The sequence below is a fragment of the Hippopotamus amphibius genome, chromosome 10 (genome assembly GCF_030028045.1).
Source record: "Hippopotamus amphibius kiboko isolate mHipAmp2 chromosome 10, mHipAmp2.hap2, whole genome shotgun sequence".
Classification (NCBI taxonomy): Eukaryota; Metazoa; Chordata; class Mammalia; order Artiodactyla; family Hippopotamidae; genus Hippopotamus; species Hippopotamus amphibius.
Genome location: NC_080195.1, coordinates 42,279 through 64,771, shown reverse-complemented (window position 1 = coordinate 64,771; position 22,493 = coordinate 42,279). Strand labels below are relative to the sequence as shown.

The following is a 22,493-nucleotide window of genomic DNA, read 5'->3' as shown; positions in this document are numbered from 1 at the left end:
AGAGGGTGCCTATGTCAGTTAATCCCACTGTGGAATTTTCTAGGTCAGTTCAGGAGCCTAGGAAATGTCACTGCCCAAATGGAGTCCCATGGAAAGCTTTATAGGCCTGCTTGGAAATGTTCTAAGTCCCCTCAGATGCCCAGGAAAGGCTGGTGCTGGACTGGAAGGCACGAAGGGAGGCACACGCTGAGAAATGACACATTTTTTAAGTCCTCAGGGGAACCAGGGAAAGACTTGTACCTGTCCCGCGGTGGCTGGAGTGGCAAGGATGACCGGACCGTCCAGCCCTTCCTTGAACATTTCTAGAGAAAAGACAAAAGAACGTGAAGAGAACACACACTTAGTTGGAAACCTTAGCTCACGGCCAGCTAAGTCAAAAGATCAAATAAGCAAAGAAAAGAAGCTGTTATATACTAGAATTATTAACTAGCTTTGACTGTTAAAAAAAATTACCAACATCCTTACCAAAAGCATGTTAAAACAGTGTAAAGTACCAAAGAATGGTTTCAAATGTAACAATGACTGGAAAAGTACTGAGGCCTCTAAGGAAATCTGACACAGTACATTTCAAAAAGAAAGTTAAGGTGGAAACTAGAAAGCCATCTGATGGGTGGGATGGGATGCACCCTCTGTTGCCCCTACTGCGGCGACTGATCAAGGCCCTCGCCTCCTACGCTGCCCCCTCCACCTGATTCCACTGCCGTCTTTGTCCCTCTCCCCCACTGCTTCCTGCCTAGCTCACTCTCTTCCACTCTTCCCGGTTTACCAAGTCCGCAGGACGCACCCACTCCCCGCCCTCTGTTTTGCAGTCTTTTTCCGCACCTTCCCTCATTGGCGGCCTCCCGGGCTCTCCCCAACCCCACGCCCGCCCGCTCGACCCGCACGCAGGGGAACGAAGACGCTCTGCCCGGGAAGAGCGCGCCTTCCCGCGGGGCCGCCGGCGGACAGCGCTCGGGACGGGAGGACACGGGATGCCGCCGGACAGCCCTGGCCGCGCCCCCAGCCGGGGGCTCCGCGGCCCTCCTGAGCCGGTGGCCGCGAAGGGCAGCGAGCGGCAGGCGCGGCCCAGCAGGCCCAGGACGCGCGGGCGGCTCGGGAGGACCCTGGGGTCTGCGGAACCCCAGGGCCGCGGGAGGGCGCGGCGTCCCGGGCTGCCCGAGGGCCGAGACGGAGGATGCGGGCGCGGAGGGCCTGGGAGGCCGCGTCGCGAGCGGGGACCTGACGCAGCGCGGCGCGGGGCGGGAGACGGGGAAGGGGCCGAAGGCAGAAAGGCCGGGCCGGACGGGGGCGGCCTCGGAGCGATCCTGACCGGAAACGGACACGGCCTCGCACACGGTAGCGGAGCGCCCCGCATCCCGAGTCTCGGGGCGACGCGGGCCGGATGGGCGAGAGCGGGGTGTGTGACGTCCGCAGGGACCCCCGGACCCTGGGTGTGAAGGATGCGGTGGGGAAGAGGCCACGGAGCGCGGCCTTGCTCTTCAGAGCCCCGGAGCTCACTCACCCGAGAAGACCTTCGCTCCCGAAATCCGCTTCCGGGTCGGCAGACAGCTGCGCGGGCGGGGCGGGGCCTTAGTCAGGGCGAGGCGGGGCCAGCGTGGGGCGGAGCCTCGGAAGGCCTCGGCCGGCGTAGCGCGCCCAGCGTGGGCGTGGCCTGAGCCGGCGGGGAAGGAGGAGCAGCGCGGGGCGCGGCCTGAGCCGGGAGGGGGCGGAGCATCGAGGACTTCTCGGGCCAAGGCCAGGACCTGGACTGCGAGGCTGAGGGGCTGACAGGCTGCTTTGCAGGAATAAAATGTGCTCGTGTGTACATACATCAATAAACTCTTTTCTCCTTTACATTTAAGTTGTTCAGTTTCACTCATCTTGAGGTGATTTATAAATTTAAGACCTTTGGAACAAGCGTGGATGCTGGTCATTAATTTCTAAATATATTGTAATTTCACATTTTTCTTTTTCTATATCACAGAGCTATCTGAAAGGTTTTAATTTTAAAAATGTGAGATATTTTTATTTCTGTTTTCTATTTCTGAATGTTTTATGTAAAGTTAGGATGAGGCTTGTAAAATGGATACTGTTTAGGAAATAGTTGGTTTTTGCTTTTAATTAATGAAAAATTAATTTTTCAGTGTCCAAGGAGATTTGATAGGGGTGTTTACTTTCTTCCATAAAAGAAAAATAGTAAAATTAGATCTTTAATTTCAGTAGCTTCTTTTATACCCTTAATAAATTTTAACATGAAAATGCAAGTTAATAACTCTCTTTTAAAAATTTCCTTTGGAAATTCTGAAGTTCATGCTGGCTGGAGTTTGGCAATACCACATCCCAACTCTTCACGCTGGAGAAACTTCTCAGACCTTATTTACCAGAGAGGACACCCCTCTGGTTTTCTCAAAACTTTAAGTTTATTTAGTATTACTATTTGAACTCAAATCAATTCAAAATTTGGAAGATATCTTTTTATTAGGCAATAGAACAGAAACCACCCTGGAGTTCATGTAGAGAAGAGGGAGCAACCTTACCCACCGCTCCTCCAGGTCTGCAGGACTGAGTTCACATACCCTGAGATCAGCTTACTCCTCTCAATACTGCTGGGAAATGGAGTCTGATTAAGGAGCCAAGACTTTACAGCATTTGGGGTCAAGTGGTCTTAACATTTAGACTCCCCATTTAGTTTTTCTTTGCTTATAAAGGAGCCAAGTGATATATTTCTGCGTGTGTAACTCATCCAGCCTCCAAATCACCTTCTCCATCGAGTCTTCTGCATTTGGGCTTGTACATCATATGTGCCTGGGAGTCTCCATAGTGACTGGAGTGATTCCTCGTGGGCCCCTATGGGATGCATTTGTCCCTGTGAGAAGCTGAGTCCGTGAGATGGGTGTCTTATGAGTAAACCAGTCTTCACACCACATCTCTGAGGCTCTGTTTCCTTGGCTGGAGATCAGATCTAATGAAAGCTGACAAGTTAAAAGAAGTGACATCGCAGTGAAGAATAATGTCTTCAATTTATATTTAATATTGTCAATTATGTTTAATATTGTAATTATTACTATTTAAATAAGAGTTTCCAGGAATAGAAAAACTACCTCACTAGAGAGCTAGTCCCTTTTTCAGGAGAAAATACAGTCCTATGTAAGCAATGTGTATTTTAATGGAGATTATTCCTAAGCAACTCTCCTTTGAGTTTATACACTATTTCAACATAATTGTGAATTTTTACTTGTACATGGGCTGTTTTTATGGGTGCATCTTTGAACAGTACTGAAAAGATTGCGTGAGTGATACATTATTTTTGCCCACCGCCTCCAATGGTTCTCAGACTTTGCTGCACATTAAAATTATCTGGAGAGTGTTAAACAAGCCCTATGCCAGCCTCACCAAAATATGTGTCTATGGGGGTAGGACTCAGGCGTCAGGAAAACAACCTTGGAGCAACGCCTGGCGCAGACTTCTTCCTCTCCCCATGGTCACACCTGCTGATAGTCACCAGCCCAACCAACTCACCAGTAAGGGTTATTCCTTCTGTGGAGAAAGCTCTCTGTCTCCCTCCTCTATTACCCAGCACTGATTTCCAGCCTAATTCCTACCCTTCATCAATCTGATAATTTTTAGATAATGCTGTCCTCAACAAAATATGAAGTATTTTCTAATTCCTTATACTTTAAGGCAGCGGTTCCCAACCTTTTTGGCACCAGGGACTGGTTTCATGGAAGACAATTTTAATTTTTCCATGGACGGGGCAGTGGGGGGTGGGGTGGGGGATGGGGGGCGGCGTGGTTCAGGCAGTAACAGGTAATACGGACCATGGGGAGCAGCAGAGGAAGCTTTGCTCCTGGCCTACCGCTCACCTCCTGCTGTGCGGCACCATTCCTAACAGGACACAGACCGGTATTGGGGACCCCTGCTTTAAGGTGTACTTCATATCCTAACACAATTTGTAATTTAATAGTAATTTATTTAGGTTTTAAATATAATTTGTGAAAACAAACAACTCAAGTCTATTTGAGCTTTTGCTACATTTGTGGATCAACACCAATCCTGGTGATTCCGGATCCCTCACTATTCAGCGGCTGCAACTGATAAGCACGTGACTAGGATGTTGGTCCTGGTTTAAATACAGCCAACTCCTAGAAACTTTCAAATATATCTGGAAATCCTGCCAACAAAATTATCCTTCTAGCTCCATAAGTACTTCAAACCTTATTCATCACACACACACACAAACACACACACACACACACACACACACTCACTTTCACTAGTTTCCACAGAAGGGACTGCCTTCTACTACACTGATGAGTTAGATCATTCGAGAAACTTTAAGTCAAACCTCAGCTGACTGCCCGGAAGTCTGCAATGACCCCTGCATTCATACCCATCCATTACAACTGCTCTCGTGTAAACTGAAGTGTCCTCTCTACCTTGGGACATGTCCAGTTTCTCCAATTAAGTCCTTGTCTCTTTTGCTGTTTTAGGAAATTTATGCTATTGCTTCTATATTAAATCTGCTTTACCTTGATCTCTCTACTCAACTATTAAGACTTCCATTTAGAAACAAGATCTTCATCTGAACCTATCTTCTCTAGTTTCTGCTCTCCTGTTCCTTCCCAATCAAACCAAAAGTTGAAAGCGTTGTTACCACTTCCTCACATTTCCTCTTGCTTTGGTGTACTAAAATCACCAATGATCTCCCCGTAAATTTATCTTGCTGGCACCATGCATGTTATTCCGATTTAACAGATATGTCTGAAGCTTTCTGAAACCATGTTCATGTCATTTATTAGACAGGTAAGTGTCTTGGTCATCCTGGGCTGCTATAACAAAATACCACAGACTTGGTAGCTTAAACAACATACATGACAGGAATTTTTAGGAAATCTTTGTGCAGGATTTTAATTCCTAATCTCTGGCTATTTGGGCACAGTGACAAAATATCAAAATCAATAAAAGTGATGGGATGCTAGAAATCAAACAGGGGATCGTGGCTCAGTTAGTGGCCTGGGATGAAGGCTGCAGGACCGCCACAGGCCCCCAGCAGTAGGGGCAGGTGAAGGACCTGGTCAGCCACCCATCGATGCAGTCCAGGTGATAGACGTGCTTGCAGGGCAGAGACCTGATGGGGTCCCCACAAACAAGGGCCACCAAACAGATCCCACACTCCTCCTGGATCTTTTCCTCCTGTCCCTCCTTTCCGTATACTGCTGGAGGCAGGAGCTCTATGCGGGAGATTCTCTGAGGGGTCCTCATTGCTCCCCCCGGGATCCGTGGCGCTGCTCGTGCCCAGCGCGGCCCCGGGTCGCGCGGTCTCGCCTGCCCTGAGCGAGCCCAGAGTCTCCTCCCGCCGAAGGGGGCCGGTGACGCAGGAACCAAGCTGTCACTGGAGGTGCGGGAGGTGATGCAGTTCCCCATCCTCAGGCCTGGGGTGTGAGATCCCTGCGCCCTTCTGACAGTCGTCTCTGCAGGAGTTTCAACACACCTCCTTGTTCCTAGGTCTAGAGAAGCAGAAAAAGAAGAGTTTTGTTAAATGAGATCCCTGCTTGCAGAGTTACGTAGAGAGGCTCCCCTGAACCTCATGATAACCCTGCTGACTGCGGCTCCTTTGCCGAGGGAACCCACGTTGGGAACAGGGCTTTAGAGAACTGTAGTCACATGACAAAATTGCATGGCTTGGAAATGGGTCATCTGGCCTTTCAATTTTGGTCTGTTTCTCAAACTCAAAATGTCTCAACAGAATTGTCTTGAGGGGTACACGCCACACGTGGGGTTCACCAGGAACTGTCACCTCTCAGGGGAGGAGTCAGAGGCCCCACCCTGGAATCCCAGCCTCTCCCCTTCCAGCTCTTTGTTCACAGAGTCGCTCCCCACCCAGGCTCTCCCACCCCCTGGGAAACTGCCGTCCACGGATCCCCCTCGTGGTCAGCCCCACCTTCCTCGGTGTGCCTGCCTGCTGAATCCACGTTTACTCACGTCAGTAAATATTAACCAAGACCTGCGATTCTCACGTCTCTCTGACCTTTTACCGCCTCTGCTGATCAAGACGCCAATCCCAGAGACGCCAAATTCTGCTCCGCTCAGGGGCCGCATCTGACAGTGCGCAGGACCAAGATGCCGAGCCTGGGCTAAGTACAGACTCCCAGCCCCAGTAACTTTCAAGTACACCTGGCGATCCTTCTATGTCTTAATCTTCCTTCTTGATCCACAATACTTCAGACCTTCTCCAGGCCTTTGGTACTGCACACACACTCACCCTTACGACTTGCACAGATGGGAAAGCCTCCTGAGTCAGACTGTTTACCAAATTACCGCAGCTTGCTGCCAGCAAGTCTACAATGACCTCTGCAGTCACAACAATACTCATTGTTCTTTCTCTCCTGTTTAAGTGAAGAAACTTCTCTATCCTTGGACACATCCGGTTACTTCAGTTACATTCTTTTGCTCCAGGTTTCACAGGAACTTACATGATCACTTATATATTAAATCCTCTCCACTGGTCACTTTTCTCTGCTCAGTTTGCCTTCTCCTTGTTAAACTCTGGTATCTCCTTTGTTTTGAAACCCAAACCCCATATAAACCTGTTTTCTCTCTAATTTTGTTCTCCTCTTCCTTCTTTCACAATCACACATGGAGCTGAAGTGCAGTTAGCATTTCTTCACGTCCCCTCACCCTTGACCTTACAGAGACCGCCAGTTATCTCCCATGTCTGCTGACTCCATATCCGCCCCATAAAATGATGACGGGGGGCGGGGGCGATCTCAGTCTTTTACCTGAAACCAAAGGAGATTTGGACCAGGACCTCCTTTTGGAAGCTGTTTTTCTTTGTCTCAGTTTTCTAACTACCCAGTAGTCACTCCTTCCACATGTCCTCTGAGGAGAGCAGTACTGTAGGAAGCCCTCAAGGCTCCGTTCCAGCCCGTCTTTCCTCCTTTCTACACTGACCTGGTATTCACATGCTTATTCAATTATTTCAGTTTCTTCCACTGATATCTCTAAGTTGACAGTGAAAGATCTCTTGTCTGGACTCCACCTGGATTTATGAGCTATCATCTCTACTTTGTAGTTACAGGTGCCTGAAAGTAAATGTCCCCTACCAGAAAAAAATACCTCTCTGTTCTTCAGTGTTACTTAATGTCTCCACAAGGCATCCAGGGGTGGATATTTCACAGGACCTCTTGGATCTACACAAACACAATTAACTTTGCTCTTATCTCTACACAGAGCTCTGTGATCTTTTGTCCACACACGTTCGTACCCCATATTCATTTGCCTCAGTCTCAAGGTAAATGTAAATGTCTCAAAGATGTCTTCACTGAATCCCAGCCCAGGTTCATCTTCCTCTTCCCCTCCCTGTTGCCTTAATTACCAGTCCACTATTCCTTGAGGCCAGTTCCCTAATTTTCATTTGTACATTTCCTGTCCCTGCACTGGTCTAATTGCAGAAAACTCATACCTTGACTTACAAGGTTAAGCACATTTTCCTCTGACTACCAAGTTGACTAAAATTCAAGAGAAATTCCATGTCCACAGCAAGTTAACCCACCCGTGACAGCCTGCTATGAAATGCCTGAAGTCGGATTAAGCCATCGTTTTCCACTCACGATTCTGTTACAAAATGACTGAAGTCTATCCCTCCTGGTGGAAGTGGTTTCGAATGCTTACCGGAAGCCAGGTAGACGGGGAGACAATGAAGCCAGTTCTCTGATGGGGTCACTGTCACCACACTTCAGAGCTCAGAGCCTCTTCTCTCTGGAAACTGAGCCTGGTTTGGACGGTGAGCTCTCTTTATATGCAGTTAGTAACCCCATCATCAATATTACCTCATCAGGCATGGAACCCCTTCGGTCAGATAACCTCATCATCCACGTGATCTGGAGGACCCACCTGAGTCACCTGGATACCAGTCAAGACAAGTCCAATCAGTCCTGCCTCCTTAACAAAGTGCCCCCTTCCTAAGCGCCCTGTCGAGTCAGGTAAGGAAAAAGCTGTTTCCCCGGATCCTCCACTTCTCCCGCGCGTCCTCCTGGCAGAGTTGCCATCTCTTGCCAGCCGCCTCACTGTTTTGTGGCTTTGGGTCATGTTGGACAGTCCTCGAGAGACCCTGCAGCAGAGGAGCCACCCTGCTCCTCATTCCGAGGACGACATGGGAGCGCCGACGTTCTCTCAGGCAGGGACTATGCAAGGACAGATGTTGGTGTTGAGAAAACATATTTAAGGAGAGTATTTTTCAGGGCTCCGGAGTATCCATATTTTACTGTCCAGCCAGAGAAACCACCCAGCATAGTCTCTGCAGGTCACTCTAGCTGCTGTCCTAAGGCCTGTAGTGCCCTACAGGCCTCAAAGCATTACAGAATCCCAGAATAAATTATCTAGTTGTGTAGCTGATCATCCTGTAATATCATTTTTCAGCTTTTATTTTCCAGTAATATTAAAATGTGTGAAAGTCATAGGACGCAGCTTAAGATATAAAATCATCCATTATCTTTGAAGAAAAATCAAGCTAGGTCTTTTCATTTTAGGCTAGGGCATTTGATTCCAAAGAGGTTATTTTATCCTTTTCTTTTTCAGTGCCTTTGTATTGGATAAAAATCTATAAGATGTGTTGTGTTTGTAGCCAGCATTTTGTGTAATTGCTGCTCAACGCACATGGTTCTCTTTTAGGTTTCTGCATCCTTTCAGCCTAACTTAAACTGTAACTTTTTTTTTGGCACACATATACTTATTACCTCTTTATAGAATTTGCCATTAAATACTGTATTGACTGATTTCCCTCAAAAGTTTTTTTCATATCATTTCTTTTTTTATTTTTATTTTTTTTAATTGGGGTATTGCTGTTTTACAATGTTGTGTTAGGTTCTACTGTATAGCGAAGTGAAGTAGAGTTCCTTGTGCTGTACAGCAGGGTCTTATTGGCTATCTATTTTATGTGTATTAGTGTATATATGTCAATCCCAATCTCCCAGTTCATCCACCCGCCCCCCCACCCCGCTTTCCCCCCTTGGTGTCCATATGTTTGTTCTCTATGTCTGTGTCTCTATTTCTGCCTTGCAAACTGCTTCATCTATACCATTTTTCTATATTCCACATATATGTGTTAATATATGATTTTTTTTCCTTTCTGACTTACTTCACTCTGTATGACAGTCTCTAGGTCCATCCACATCTCTACAAATGACCCAACTTCGTTCCTTTTTTGTGGCTGAGTAATACTCTATTGTATACATGCACCACATCTTGTGTGTCCATCCACCTGTCGATGGACATCAGGTTGTTTCCACGTCTTGACTATTGTGAGTAGTGGTGCTATGGACCCCAGGGTGCATGCATCTCTCTGAGTTACAATTTTGTCTGAGTACCTGCCCAGGAGTGCAATTGCTGGGTCATATCCATCATTCGTTTTTGACTTTCCTTCTGGTGCTGTTACAAAAAATAACTATCTTTTTATGTACTTGGAGTCTTCTACTGCTTCATTTATGACTCCTGCATTTTCTAAGAAAGTCTTCCCTTACTCTGGGATTGTGTTATTATTTAAAAAGAGAGAGAGAGAGTTCCTATGGAGGAGAAGAAAGGTATTTTATTTAGGAAAAATAACCACTATCTTTTTCCTAATCTTCAGCATACCCAATTTAAACATAATCTGCTGTAATGCTTTACACAATTCCTGTGCACTGAGGCAATAACAAGATTAAAATACAGTTATACATGTAAATACTTGGTTAATGCTTTACATAAAATACCATCCCCACTCTTCTGACAACAAATCACAGATTGTTTACCAACATCTGCAACATAACAGGAATTTTTAGGAAATCTTTGTTCAGGATTTTAATTCCTAATCCCTGGCTATTTGGGCACAGTGACAAAATATCAAAATAACTAAAAATGATGGGACACTTGAAATCAAACAAGGGATCCTGGTTCAATTAGTGTCCTGGGATGAAAGCTCTGCAACATCCACAGGCCCCCGGCAGTAGGGGCAGTTGAAGGACCTGGTCAACCACTCGTCGATGCAGTCCAGGTGATAGACGTGCTTGCAGGGCAGAGATCTGATGGGGTCCCCACAAACAAAGTCCAACCAACAGATCCCACACTCCTCCTGGATCTTTTCTTCCAACCCATCAGTTCCGTACACTCCTTGAGGCAGGTGCTCTATAAGGCTGATTCTCTGAGCTATCCTCACTTGTTCCTCTTCTGTCAGCTGTGCTGCTTGGTGAATCAGGCTGGGCACTGGAAGATGGATGAGATTTGGAACTTGTTCCAGACGTGGCTCCTGATCCCAGTGGGACGGAGACTCAGGAACCAAGCTGTCACCAGAGGTGCGGGAGGTGATGCAGTTCCCCATCCTCAGGCCTGGGGTGTGAGATCCCTGCGCCCTTCTGACAGTCGTCTCTGCAGGAGTTTCAACACACCTCCTTGTTCCTAGGTCTAGAGAAGCAGAAAAAGAAGAGTTTTGTTAAATGAGATCCCTGCTTGCAGAGTTACGTAGAGAGGCTTCCCTGAACCTCATGATAACCCTGCTGACTGCGGCTCCTTTGCCGAGGGAACCCACGTTGGGAACAGGGCCTTAGAGAACTGTAGTCACATGACAAAATTGCATGGCTTGGAAATGGGTCATCTGGCCTTTCAATTTTGGTCTGTTTCTCAAACTCAAAATGTCTCAACAGAATTGTCTTGAGGGGTACACGCCACACGTGGGGTTCACCAGGAACTGTCACCTCTCAGGGGAGGAGTCAGAGGCCCCACCCTGGAATCCCAGCCTCTCCCCTTCCAGCTCTTTGTTCACAGAGTCGCTCCCCACCCAGGCTCTCCCACCCCCTGGGAAACTGCCGTCCACGGATCCCCCTCGTGGTCAGCCCCATCTTCCTCGGTGTGCCTGCCTGCTGAATCCACGTTTACTCACGTCAGTAAATATTAACCAAGACCTGCGATTCTCACGTCTCTCTGACCTTTTACCGCCTCTGCTGATCAAGACGCCAATCCCAGGGATTATGGTATGTAGACCTATCAACTCTAATTGCATAGGCCTGTGCTACTACAATTAAATATGTCTTAGGACATTACCTCTCTATGAAAATAAGACTGTAAATCAGACTCCTCTATTTGGCAATGTTCATTAATGGCTCCACAAGATGTTTAGGGGTTCAGCTTTCACGTGCCCTCAGAGAACCACACAAATACAATCAGGTGTTGCTCTCATCCCTGCACTGACACCTATTAGCGTCCTTCATCCACACATACGTTTCTCATGCCATACAGTTTCTTTCAGTCTTGGTTTAAATGTTAACTCCCCAAAGATCCCTTTTCTAAATCTCAACCTCAGTTAGCCTTCTTGTTTCCCTCCCCTTTGTGTTAAATACAATTCTATTCATCTAGATAACTTATATTTATTTATTTACTATGGTCTCCACTAGCATAACTGCAAAAAATATTACCTGAATTTTGAGGTTAGGTACCATTCCCAGTGACCATGGCATATAAATTATAAATCCAGAAAACTTCCATGTTCACAACAACCAAACCTACCCTCAAAGGGCCTACCCCAAATTCTTGTAGGCAGATTAAACAATAATTTTTCAATTAAACTTTGTTTTTAAAATAAACATTTGTCTCTTCTTGTGAAAATTATCTTCATAACTTACCAGAAATCAAATGGATGGAAAATCCAATGAGGCCAGGTCTTTCCTGAGGTTGCTGTCCACACACTCCAGAGCCCAGAACTTCCTTCTCTCTACACAAAGCACTGCTCTGATGTGAGTTCTCTTTTTATGCAGTTGATAACCTCATCAATCATATAACCTCATAAACTATAATCCCATCAACCATCTAACCTCTCCCACTACCTAATCCAAAGGACACATCCTAAATAACTTGGGTGTCTGTCAACACAAATCCAATCAAGCGTTCCAGTTTAACAAAGTATGTCCCCCTGCTTAGGTAAATCATGTAGATTCAACTTCTAAAAACTAAGTCCTTTAGTTCTGCACTTCTTCTAAACGTCTCAGAAGCAAACTTCCTGTTCTTTCCCAGATGTTTCACTGTTTTGTGGTTTTCCCCTGTTATTACACAGAATCTGCAGCAAGAGGACCCATACTGTTCTTTATTTCCTTTTTTCCTTTTTACGAACTATTTGTTCCAGCTTTATTGAGGTGTGATTGGCAAACACTGTATATACTGAAAGTGTACAATGTGATGTTCTGATACACATACACATTGTGAAATGAGTCCCTCAGTCAAGCTAATTAACCTATCCATCACCTTACAAATTAACTGTTTTGTGTGTTGCGATCTACTCATTAAGCAAATTTCAAGTATACAATATTTAAATGATAATCACTATGCTCTACATTAGATCTCCAAAAGTTATTCATCTTATAACTGAAAAACTCCACATTTCCTCCACCTCAAGCCTGTGAAAACCATCATTTTATTCTGGGTTTCTGTACATTCCACTTTCTAAGATTCCACATGTAGGTGATGTTATGCACAATTTGTCTTTCTGTGTCTGGCTTATTTCACTCAGCATAACATCAGCTATGTTCATCCATGTTGTTGGGATGGCAATATATCCTTCTTTAGAAAGGCTGAGAAATATTGCGATGTGTGCACGTGTGTAGACAACATCAGAATGTGTACATCTCTAAGTGAATGTTAACTCATTAGAAGGCTAAGCCACACTGAAAGTCAACAGATTCATTTTACTGGATCTAATAAATCCAGTGGTAATTGATCAACTGAAATACCTAGCTGACTTTAAGTTGTGTTAAAACATCAGTCATTCCTTCCAAATATGAATCTCCTTAAAATGTATTTATGTTTGACACAAATTAGGTTTTGGTAAATCGGTGATGTTGGTAAGCTGGAAATTTGCTATATTTGGTAAACCAAGTTTTGACAAATGCATGTTCTGTGAACTTATTGAAGACAATGTAACATACAGTAGTTCTGATGGAAGATGTCTGCACAGTACACCTTTTAAAATAGAATCAAGTTATTAAAGGGCTACTTTATTCTTATCAAAATCATAACCTGTAAAATCAGAAACAAGTCAAGATAAAGACAGCAATGTATGTGTACGTGCTCTTCTCAAGTCTGCCTGTAGCTCCCTAGCCCATGTTAAAGCAAGGCACCCTGCTCGTGTCACGCTGGATTCCATCTTAGTGTTGAGTATATTGATATTCTTGCACGTATAATGTCCTGTTGTTACTCTAACAAGTTACCACAAACTTGGTAACTCAAAGTAACACAAAATTAGTCTCTTACAACTCTGGACCCAGAAGTCCTAAGTCACTTTTGCTACAGCAAACCAAGGTGTAAGTCAGGCCGTGCTGCATCTGGAGCTTCTGTGACAGAGGAGATCCCTCGAGGCAGTGGAACCCTCTTCCCTTGAGCGCATGGTTTCTGTGAAACAGGAAAAGTAGTGTAAGGAAGCGATCAGATTTACTGTAGAAAACGATTACTGCCTGGATATTCTTTCACTGAGGTGTAAATTAAATAAATTAAATTAATGGTTTGCTAATGGTGCCTTCTTTTGTTTATTGTAAATACTGCTTATTTCAAGCGTGCTCTTCTAGACTAGCTGGTCATGTTGATTTCTTGTGTAATCCAAGTAAGTCATAGTAACAATATTAATTTTTCTTTTTAAAAAATGAAATGGACTATTCCTTATATGTAGTCATTATTCTGAAATGCTGACTTTGAAATAAGTAAAAACAAGACTCATTTGGGACAACTCTCCTTTTTGCTCATTTAAGTGTCTGTAATGTAACCCTGACAGATGGTTTTCTTTTCTGTGACACGAGTGCCTGAGTTAGGCCTCGCTTGTTTAGGCATCCACTTCAGAGCGGGCTGTTCCAGCTACACACATCACAGAGTTCGACGAGAAGGAGCCAGGCCACCCTCACCCCGAGGCTCTGGTTTGTAGAGATTTTGGTGGATTCAGATAACTGACCATTGCTCTTGCAACACCTTAAATTCCCACTCTTATGGTTTAAATTCAGCAATAAGCAGTGAACCCATGAAATCCCAGCTCCCACCCTCAACCCCCAATAAAGCAAACCCCAGGTCTGTGTGTGCTCTCTCTCTCTCTCTCCCCATGACCTCTCTGTGTAGCCTCAGGTATGCTATGCTTCCCAGGACTTGTGAGTGATAAACCTTGTCTCTTTCAAGGTTTCCTAGTTGTTATTGATGAAGGCCTCTTGCAATCATAATAAGAACCACAAGGGTCAGTCTAGCTACAATACTCGTTACCTATAGGCTGACACCAATAAGTGAAAATGTGTGTATTGGTCTTCTAGGGCGTGTAGCCTCCCTGGAAGAAGGCCAGACTTAGAATCCATCCTTACCTCCCCTCTAAAGCCCCAGTAGTTAAAAAAATAAGATCACAGCCCTCTCTCAAGCTTGATCCCCTTGCTGTCCTTCCTGCCATCTGCGCTACCCAGACACCTTCCAGTATGGGCTCCTGGGTTGTGCTTCTCTGCCTGGGGCTGTTGCTGGACCATGAGATAGTTCCCTGAGCAGCCTTGTTTGATGATGCTCCTTGGCTACTGGGGGCAGCACTGAGCAGGTTGAGCAGTGACCTGATTCCCAGGCATACATAGAAAACGCTGCTCAGACTCCAGGGGATGAGGGCCTCCTTACCAGTTTTCCCAATCAGCCCCAGTGGTTTCTGGGTCTCAGGGGGTATCTTACAGGATTTGTGTTGACTATAGTGACCCACCGACACCCTCCCAGGCTTTCAGGCAACCACCAGCCTTTGCTGGACCTGCAGTGACTTAGAATATTTTCCAGGGGCTCAGACAGGCAAGATGCCCTCCTTGAGTTTCCCCTGAAACAAAATGGCCAGTCTGGGCACCTGGCAGTGACCTTGGAAAGTTTCTGTAAGTGCCCTGGGGGACGCGACTATGGAGATAACTTGGGAGCCAGAGAGCAGCTGTGTGCGCTGTGGGGACCTCTGCCACCTTCTTCAGGAAATCAGACAGTTCTTCACTGATCAGGAGACTTTACTCAATGTTTTATAACAACAATAACAATGACGAATAATTATTGCAATAATATTTAGGACATGGGCAAGCTTGGGAACGCCCATGCCTGCCCAAGGAGGAGATCCCTGTACGGGATCCCGGTAGAGAGACCCTGTTTTAGCACCAACCATGCCCAGGAGCCTCACAGATTCCTTCAAGGATTGTGCCAATTTTATGATGGCCTGGGTGCTCTGCAAAGAAGGCAGGGCCTGGATCCACCTGTGGCGCAAAGGCCCCCTCTACTAGGCACTTTACATCCTCATGCTGTGGCCCGATTGCCTTTCTCGTTCTTTACCCAGCCTCTTCAGGTCCAGAAATTCCAGTTCACATACCTCAGTGGGTGCTCCTTATCCAGCAGGGGTGACAGTAGCAGCCTAAGCTGTTACTGAGTTCACTGAGTAATTTAGAAAATTTGAGGGTAGGTCACACGACAGGTTGTCCCCTCCTTGCCATCCATTCCAGCACCAGCCTTCCTTGGACACCAGTTTGGGGGCCCTCAATAAGACTTGTAAATTTTTCCAGATGCCCAGGCACAATTTGCCTCTGGAAGGAGATGTCTAATATTTCAAAAGCCTCATCTGACAAACAGGCATCAAGGGCCACCACAGGAACCCAGGAGAACTGCGGATGTGCAGGTATGTTGAGGGATCTTCCCTTATCTTCAGTCAACCTGACACCTACGTGAGTAGAGAAACTCTGATTAATGCTGTATAATTACCACTATAGCTATCACGCAAAAATAATGCATGATAAAACATAATAAAAATCATAATGAGCAACAACATTGATAATGATGGTTGTCCTAATTACAATAAAAGTAATAACTATAAAAATGATAATAATTAGAAACCTAGGGAGATTGCAGAAAAGAATACAGACTCTCCTAAGTGATACTGTTATTGGGCCTCATGGGGTATTTTGCAGTTTGAACTCTAGGTTTGCACAATAAAATGTGTTTTGAAAGCCATGGATGAGAACAGGAGGGAAGTAAAAACCAAACTGGAGGAGTATATGGGCTAACTAGGGACCTCCTGTGCCAACGTTGGGAAGAGAGATCTCCCTAGCAGAGGCAGAGAACTCAGGTCTGGAGCCCATCAGTCATAGGATTCCCTCCAGAGGGACTTCCCTGGTGGGCCAGTGGCTAAGACTCCATGCTCCCAATGCAGGGGGCAGGGGTTCAATCCCTGGTCAGGGAACTAGATCCCATATGCCACAACTAAGACCCCGGATGCTGCAACTAAAGATCCCATGTGCGGCAACTGAGACCCAGCGCAGCCAAATAAATATTAAAAAAAAAAAAAAAAAAAAAGGATTCCCACCAGATATAAAGATTCAGGCCAATGGGCTGACAAAGCTTGACTGCAGATTTACATCCAAGATACAGCAACTCCGCCAGTAACATACGTTAAGCCCCCAGTGCTATCTCAGTCCTCAGTGTCTAGCTTTCTTTCTGCCATCTGGTCAACGCAGGCCCCTTGAGGACCAGACATCTCTGTTCATATATACCATCTGGGGCTGTTGGAGGACGTTCCTACTGGTGCTCCCCAGCTGGCAAGGTGTGACACGAGCAGGCACTAGAGGCTCCTTGTATGGACACAGAACTTATATATTCTTCAATTGATCATCCTGGTGTGTTGCACTCTCCCTGCCTTCCATTTCAGCCCTGGCTTTTCTGGGGCCCAAGAGGACTGGGGATACATGCAGAGCCTCTGGCAGGTGTGGCTCATCCTCTGGGCTCCTCAGTTTCTGGCAATGGTACTTTGGACCTCCTGAAGTGACATAGAAAATTCTGCCAATGCTCTGTCAGGTAGAGACATCTTCTACAACATTTTTGGGAAGATAAGAATCGTTTCTGCATCCCTGAGTTGACTTACAAAACTTCGTGGTTTCTCTAGCAGGTCAAGGAATCCTTTCCTGGGTCTCTTCAGATGGAAAAAGAGATTGCTGGTCCCTGAAGAGTTGCTGTAAAGTGAGCAGAGCCTCACTAAGATTGAGGGGATCCTCATGCAGAACTCACCTGCTGACAGGTTTGTCCCTGCTTCTGGAGCAGGAATTCAAAAATAAGGATTTTGTTTATTGAAAAGATACCAAGTGGTGCGGCAAGGAGCCTGGGAGACTGTGTGTGTGTGTCTGAGGGGGAACCCTTGGCAATCACCTTCTGAAGATCAGACATCCTTCTTAAGTAGAGAATCTCTATTCACTGCTGTGTAACTGTAACTACACACAAAAATGCATAATAAGAAGCTTAATAATAATAAATAACAATAACTATAGTGATTATTACCCTTACGTCTTAATACCAGGAAGTATAATAATAACATACCTAAGGAGATGAAAGAATAGATACAGACATCTCTAACTGAATAACAAGATAATCTAGGTTTGTGCTATGAAACTTGTTCTGCAAGGCAAAGACAAACATCAGGAGGGAAGAGAAAACCAACTGAGGAGAGCATGGGAAAACCTGGGGGCCACTTAGGAGAAGAGAACTAGCAGAGAGAGGAAAAGAGACGCCGGTCCAGGGTTTGCCCATCTCTGGACACTGCAGTTAGGCCAGCCCCAACAGCCAGGAACCAGATCCGCACCCAGTGAGGAGAAGCCTCACCTACAACACACCTGATATGTCCAGCACAGTCTCAGCCCTCATCCTCTGGGTGCCCTTTTGCCTTCTGCTCTACTCAGCTCCTTTGAGGTCCAGACATTTTGGTTTTCATATCTCAGAGAAGCTGTTGGTAGATCCCATTTTCAATGTGCCCAGGCCAGCAGAGGGTAACACTTGCCTACACAAACATTGCGGGGCCCCCTGGAGGACTTTGAAAATTTTACATTCGCTCCTGCTGCTGTGTTGCTGTCTTCCTGCTTTCCATTCTAGCAACACCTTTTCCTGGACAGCCTTGGGGATTTAGCCTATAGTCAGGGGCTCAGAGCAGCCTAAGACAACCTTTTTGCATCTTCATTTCCAGTAGAGGAGATAGCTGTACTCCTGCCTCATTACTGTATCATGAATTTTGAAACAACAACAACAACAACAAAAGTATCATGGATCTTAATTTCTGGCAATTGAAACTTGGAGAAGCACAGAAAAACCTCTCCTTTCAGGAATCCTCTGATGACCACAAGAGTCAAAAAATTTTAAAGTCTAATATAGACAGCAACCTGATATATATATATTTAAAGTATCAGCTCTTTTTATTTATTTATTTACTACTTAAAATATTTATTTGTTTACTTGGCTGCATCGCATCTTAGTTGTGGTGTGCGGGCTCTAGAGTGCTCGGTCTTAGCTGCTCCACAGAATGTGGGATCTTAGTTCCCCGACCAGGGATTGAACCTGGGTCTCCTACCTTGGAAGGTGGATTCTGGACCACCAGCAAAGTCCCAGCAACCTGATATTTGAAACATCTGAGAGTTACTAAATCTTCTTTGATCTGAAAACACAGGGTTCAAAGGGTTAGGAGGCATGAAGGTTTGGTTAAAATAGTATTGATGCTAGGCTTATCCTTAGAACAACTGAAATAATTTCTGGAGTGATGGTATTTCTTACAACTACCTAAGGTATCCCAATGGGAAAGCAGTGTTGAGAATTATTTAAGTAAATATTGCTTCCTAAGCTCTAATGTGTGTACAAATCTCTTGGAGATCAGAGGTTCAACACTAGGAAATTATGATTCAGGAAATTTGGAAGGGATTGATAGAATTTTATTTTTAACTTAAAAATGGAAAAGCTGATGCTGATTCCCCAGACACCACCTTAAGTTGCCCTGAGACAGGGAAAGCAAGCATGGTACACACACATTCCTCATACTCGAACATCATTTCTCAGCACAAATAGATTTAGTTCCAGCAATATCATCCATTATCTCCCCCTCCCCCGAATTATATTATTTGTTGACCCTTATCAAACAGAGAAGAACAGAAAAATCAGTGGTGTCCGAGCAAGACAGTATTTGAGAAACAACATGCATTAACTCACTAAAACAAGCTTTACTGAGCATCTGCTGTGTGCTTTCAGGGTTTTCAGGGTCCACTGTGTACAAGGCACTGCGTCGGGGACAACACATGACGTAATTTAACCCTCAGTATCCTGGAAGTTAGTGATACTCAGTGCATCCAAGGAAGGAAGACGTGGACACGGGCGGGTGGGGGTGGGGGTAGGGTAATGCTAGCAAGGACGTCTAGGGGAAATCTCAGAGTTGGTGGAAGAATGACATTGTGCTACAAATTCTGCTGTCAACGGTGCTGTGCTCTGAGACCATGCCACTGGTCCAGGCGTCTAAGGGCTAGAGTTAGTGAAAGAACCAGGTCGTTGCTTCAGATATGGAACCTTCGAGGGGAGTGCAATCAGAGACCTTCCCCACACGTGCAGCATGTTGCGCTGGAACCTCAGTCAGACAGGTGCTGGGGGAGCCTGTCTCTGAGGTAGCATCTGGCTCTGTGAATGGTGGAAGCAAGTTGGTATCCTGTGCACATGAGTGGGCACTGGCGGAACCCTTAAGTGAAGGTGAGGTTTACTAGCCATGGCTCTCAGGGCTTGTTGCTCTGCACACCCCCAGCTGCCCTTTGTCCTCAGTACTCATCCTGACATGAAGAGACATGAAGGCATCTTAGGAGAAATAGTGGCCTAACATTCACAACAGGATAGACACAGAACCCAGTACGTGCCTTTTGGGATTCTGACCCTCTTAAGATGACTCAAAAGCCACCTACCATTCTTCCTCCATGAATACTAAGAGAAAAAGGTCCCTGGTTGAGTATGAAGAGCCAACTGCAAATATTGACTGTGAACTTCACTCACAAAGAACTGGACATTCTGACCCTTTCTCAGAGGCCCCTGGACAGATGAGGTGGTGGAGAGCCACAGCAATATGGGGTCTGTGGGTATTTCTGTGTTGCCCTGTGCATGAAGGTCTATCTCTGGAAATGACTGAGATGCCCTGTGGTGGGAGCTCTGGGCCTCTAAAGCACGTGTCTGAGGCCGGCTGTGAAGCTTATCAGCCAAGCACTCATTGTGCTTACGTTCTTTGTTCCCCACTTTCCACTCCTGGATGGCTGTGTTCTTCACTTCCAACATGGCATTGTTAGAATATTAAAATAAACATATTCCATCATGAACCAAATGAGACGAGAACAGCTGCATAAGCCTCCCGACAACCTCAGCAGAATCAGGAGGACAGAAGCCTCGCAAGCATTTTCAACACTGGGAAGCACCTATTCACCAACTCCCCTTAGCGCTCATGTCCCCATGAGGGGGGACTGGAGTCTCCCTTATCGTAGCTGTCTAAACCACACACATGAACGGCTTCATTTCACCAGGATTCTGAACTTCAACTCACAGCAAACATCTCAAGCTGAAGGGTCCCTTACCTGTGAGGACCCCCAGGTCACTTGATGGTCATATGTACTAGGACCAGGGGTAACTTGAGGAGGAAAGTCCCCCCCTCAACAGGAACATGGAGATAGGTCCCTTAGTGCACGGCACTGTGTTTTAGAGAGGCCACTTGTTTCCCAGGCCATCCAAAGTGACTCTCATCAAGACCCTCAGCCGTCTTACAACCATCGTGCTCACATATGGCTGAGTCTCTTCCCCAAAGGAGGAACTCTTTAACGAGGGGGCTTTGTGAAGGAATGCCTGGAAAAATTTTAATTATGGTAGCAGTAAAGAAAACAAATTAAATTATACTGCAATGCACTTTTACCCCTCAGCTTTCATCGGATTTAATTCTCACATAAGGAAATAGAGTCTCAGAGATGTGGTGGAGAGACACTCTCCTTACTCAGACATCCACTGTGTATAAACCTAGACACAGAAAATTTGATGTGGAAGGTGGGTTGGGGTAATGGATAGTTTTTAGAGGCAGAAGTTTATTGCTTGACTTCTATGACAAGAGGGACGTGTCTGAAGTGTCTAACCCCCTGGGTCTTTGTCTCCCTGCAGATGTCACAGGCACTGCACCCCCTTGTCCCACCTGCAGGGAGAACGCTTCATCCTGAAATGCCCAGAGGCCAGGCAGTGGAGTTCAGGTCATTTACTTTTCCGATTAAAAGCACCCAAGGTCCCTGCTGACCTTTCTGCATTTGGTCTTTTTACTGTCTGCTGCCTCGTGCTGTGCCAGGTCCCCACTCAGGACGTGGACTCTCGCCCTTCACCTCCCATCACCCATCCTGGCCCTCAACGCAGCCTCAGGACGCTGTGCCCTCCCCTGGCCCTGGGATTCTGCAGACCTTAGGCCTCAGGAGAGGACAAACCTCCTTTTCCTTGTCTTTGTGAGCTGGTCCCTGTAGCTCCACAGGTCTCCCCTTCGCAGTCACCGCCTCTGGGAAGCCCCTGTATGTAGACTGAAAAAAAATGCACAAGATGACAATTGTGAGCTGTTTTATTTCAGGCAAAATGAGGACAACAGCCTGAGAGACAGCATTTCAGATAGCGCTGAGAAAAGTGCTCAAAGGGAAAGTCAGCGTTACAGCGGATTGTAGCGAAGGGGGTTACACGCAGTCGAGCACACATTCTGGCGGAGGCTCACTGCTGGGCACGAGGAGCAGGATATCTGACTATCTGAAGACCTGTTCTGCCTGTTTTTCCCAGAACACAGAGGGCCTCCTTCCTGATCTCCACCCTGAACTCCTTTCAGAGGGTGTTGAAGGTCAGCAGCTGTAGTGGTTTGTGACTTAGTTCTTATAGATGCCGATGACAAGTGCCACTTTTTAGCTGACACCCCTGAGCCTTGGGCTTGGAAAGGTGACTGGCCCTGTCCTGTGACACCCCGTGCTCTCTGTCCCAGATCCCATTGCACCTGTGGTGCCTGCTGGGGTGTGTTTACATTCTTGATGTGAACTGTTCCTGCACAGGTGGAATCTTTATTCCATCCTCGAGAATGTGGAGGTGAAGGGTGGGGGAGGGGGAGGGGGAAAGAGAGACAAAGGGAGACCAGGGAGACAGAGTGAGTCAGGGAGGGAGAAAATGAGAAAGTAGCACAGGAGATGGAGGAACAGGTTGGTCCGACAGACTTTCTAGATACAAGAAGAGTCAGAAGGTGACCTGGGCAAGAAGTAGTGTGTTAAAAACAGACGAAAAGCGTATCAGCAGAGAGATGGAGTAAGACAGAATAGAGACTAAAAGAATGATAGATCCCAAATTCATTAAGTGTTTTAAAAATTATTTCTTTTAAATTTATTGTGTGACTTTCAGATTATGTCAAGTTTTCCACTATTGTATGCTGAAAATATCCTTTTGAGCTTACTAAATAATTCTACTCTATTACAATATGCACTTGGTAAGCATATTGACAACTTTTTTACAATAACAATCAAAATCTTGTTTAACCAATTTTCAGCTAAGTCTATAAGCTCCCTTTATCCGTTCTTTGTAAATGTTCAAGGACTGACTGAACTGTACCTGAATTTTGTTCCAACAAAGCTCAGCTGTTCAGGATGAATACATTGCATAGACGTGTTTGCATAGCTGGTTTTCCTTCATAATTTCCAGTG

At 45.9% G+C, this 22,493-nt stretch overlaps 2 protein-coding genes across 3 annotated transcripts; both read right to left on the bottom strand.

Annotated features, from left to right (window-relative positions):
* Positions 1-4,980: 4,980 nt before the first annotated feature.
* LOC130830461 (RING finger protein 11-like) lies at positions 4,981-5,403 on the bottom strand. The gene has a single exon (XM_057697681.1). It carries the CDS (start codon positions 5,401-5,403, stop codon positions 4,981-4,983), a length of 423 nt encoding a protein of 140 aa, XP_057553664.1.
* A 4,152-nt stretch (positions 5,404-9,555) lies between these two features.
* LOC130829969 (RING finger protein 11-like) lies at positions 9,556-22,445 on the bottom strand. Of its 2 annotated transcripts, XM_057696705.1 has the most exons (7): positions 22,402-22,445; positions 21,255-21,344; positions 18,353-18,436; positions 16,883-16,970; positions 15,341-15,685; positions 11,628-13,386; positions 9,556-10,413 (listed from the first exon to the last, which is right to left on the bottom strand). In XM_057696705.1, the coding sequence occupies exon 7, from the start codon at positions 10,328-10,330 to the stop codon at positions 9,908-9,910; it is 423 nt and encodes a 140-aa protein (XP_057552688.1). In that variant the 5' UTR covers positions 10,331-10,413; positions 11,628-13,386; positions 15,341-15,685; positions 16,883-16,970; positions 18,353-18,436; positions 21,255-21,344; positions 22,402-22,445; the 3' UTR covers positions 9,556-9,907. The 2 variants fall into 2 exon arrangements, with proteins under 2 accessions (XP_057552688.1, XP_057552689.1); XM_057696706.1 differs by lacking the exons at positions 16,883-16,970; positions 18,353-18,436; positions 21,255-21,344; positions 22,402-22,445 and having other exon boundaries at positions 15,341-15,856.
* Between the last annotated feature and the right edge of the window lie 48 nt (positions 22,446-22,493).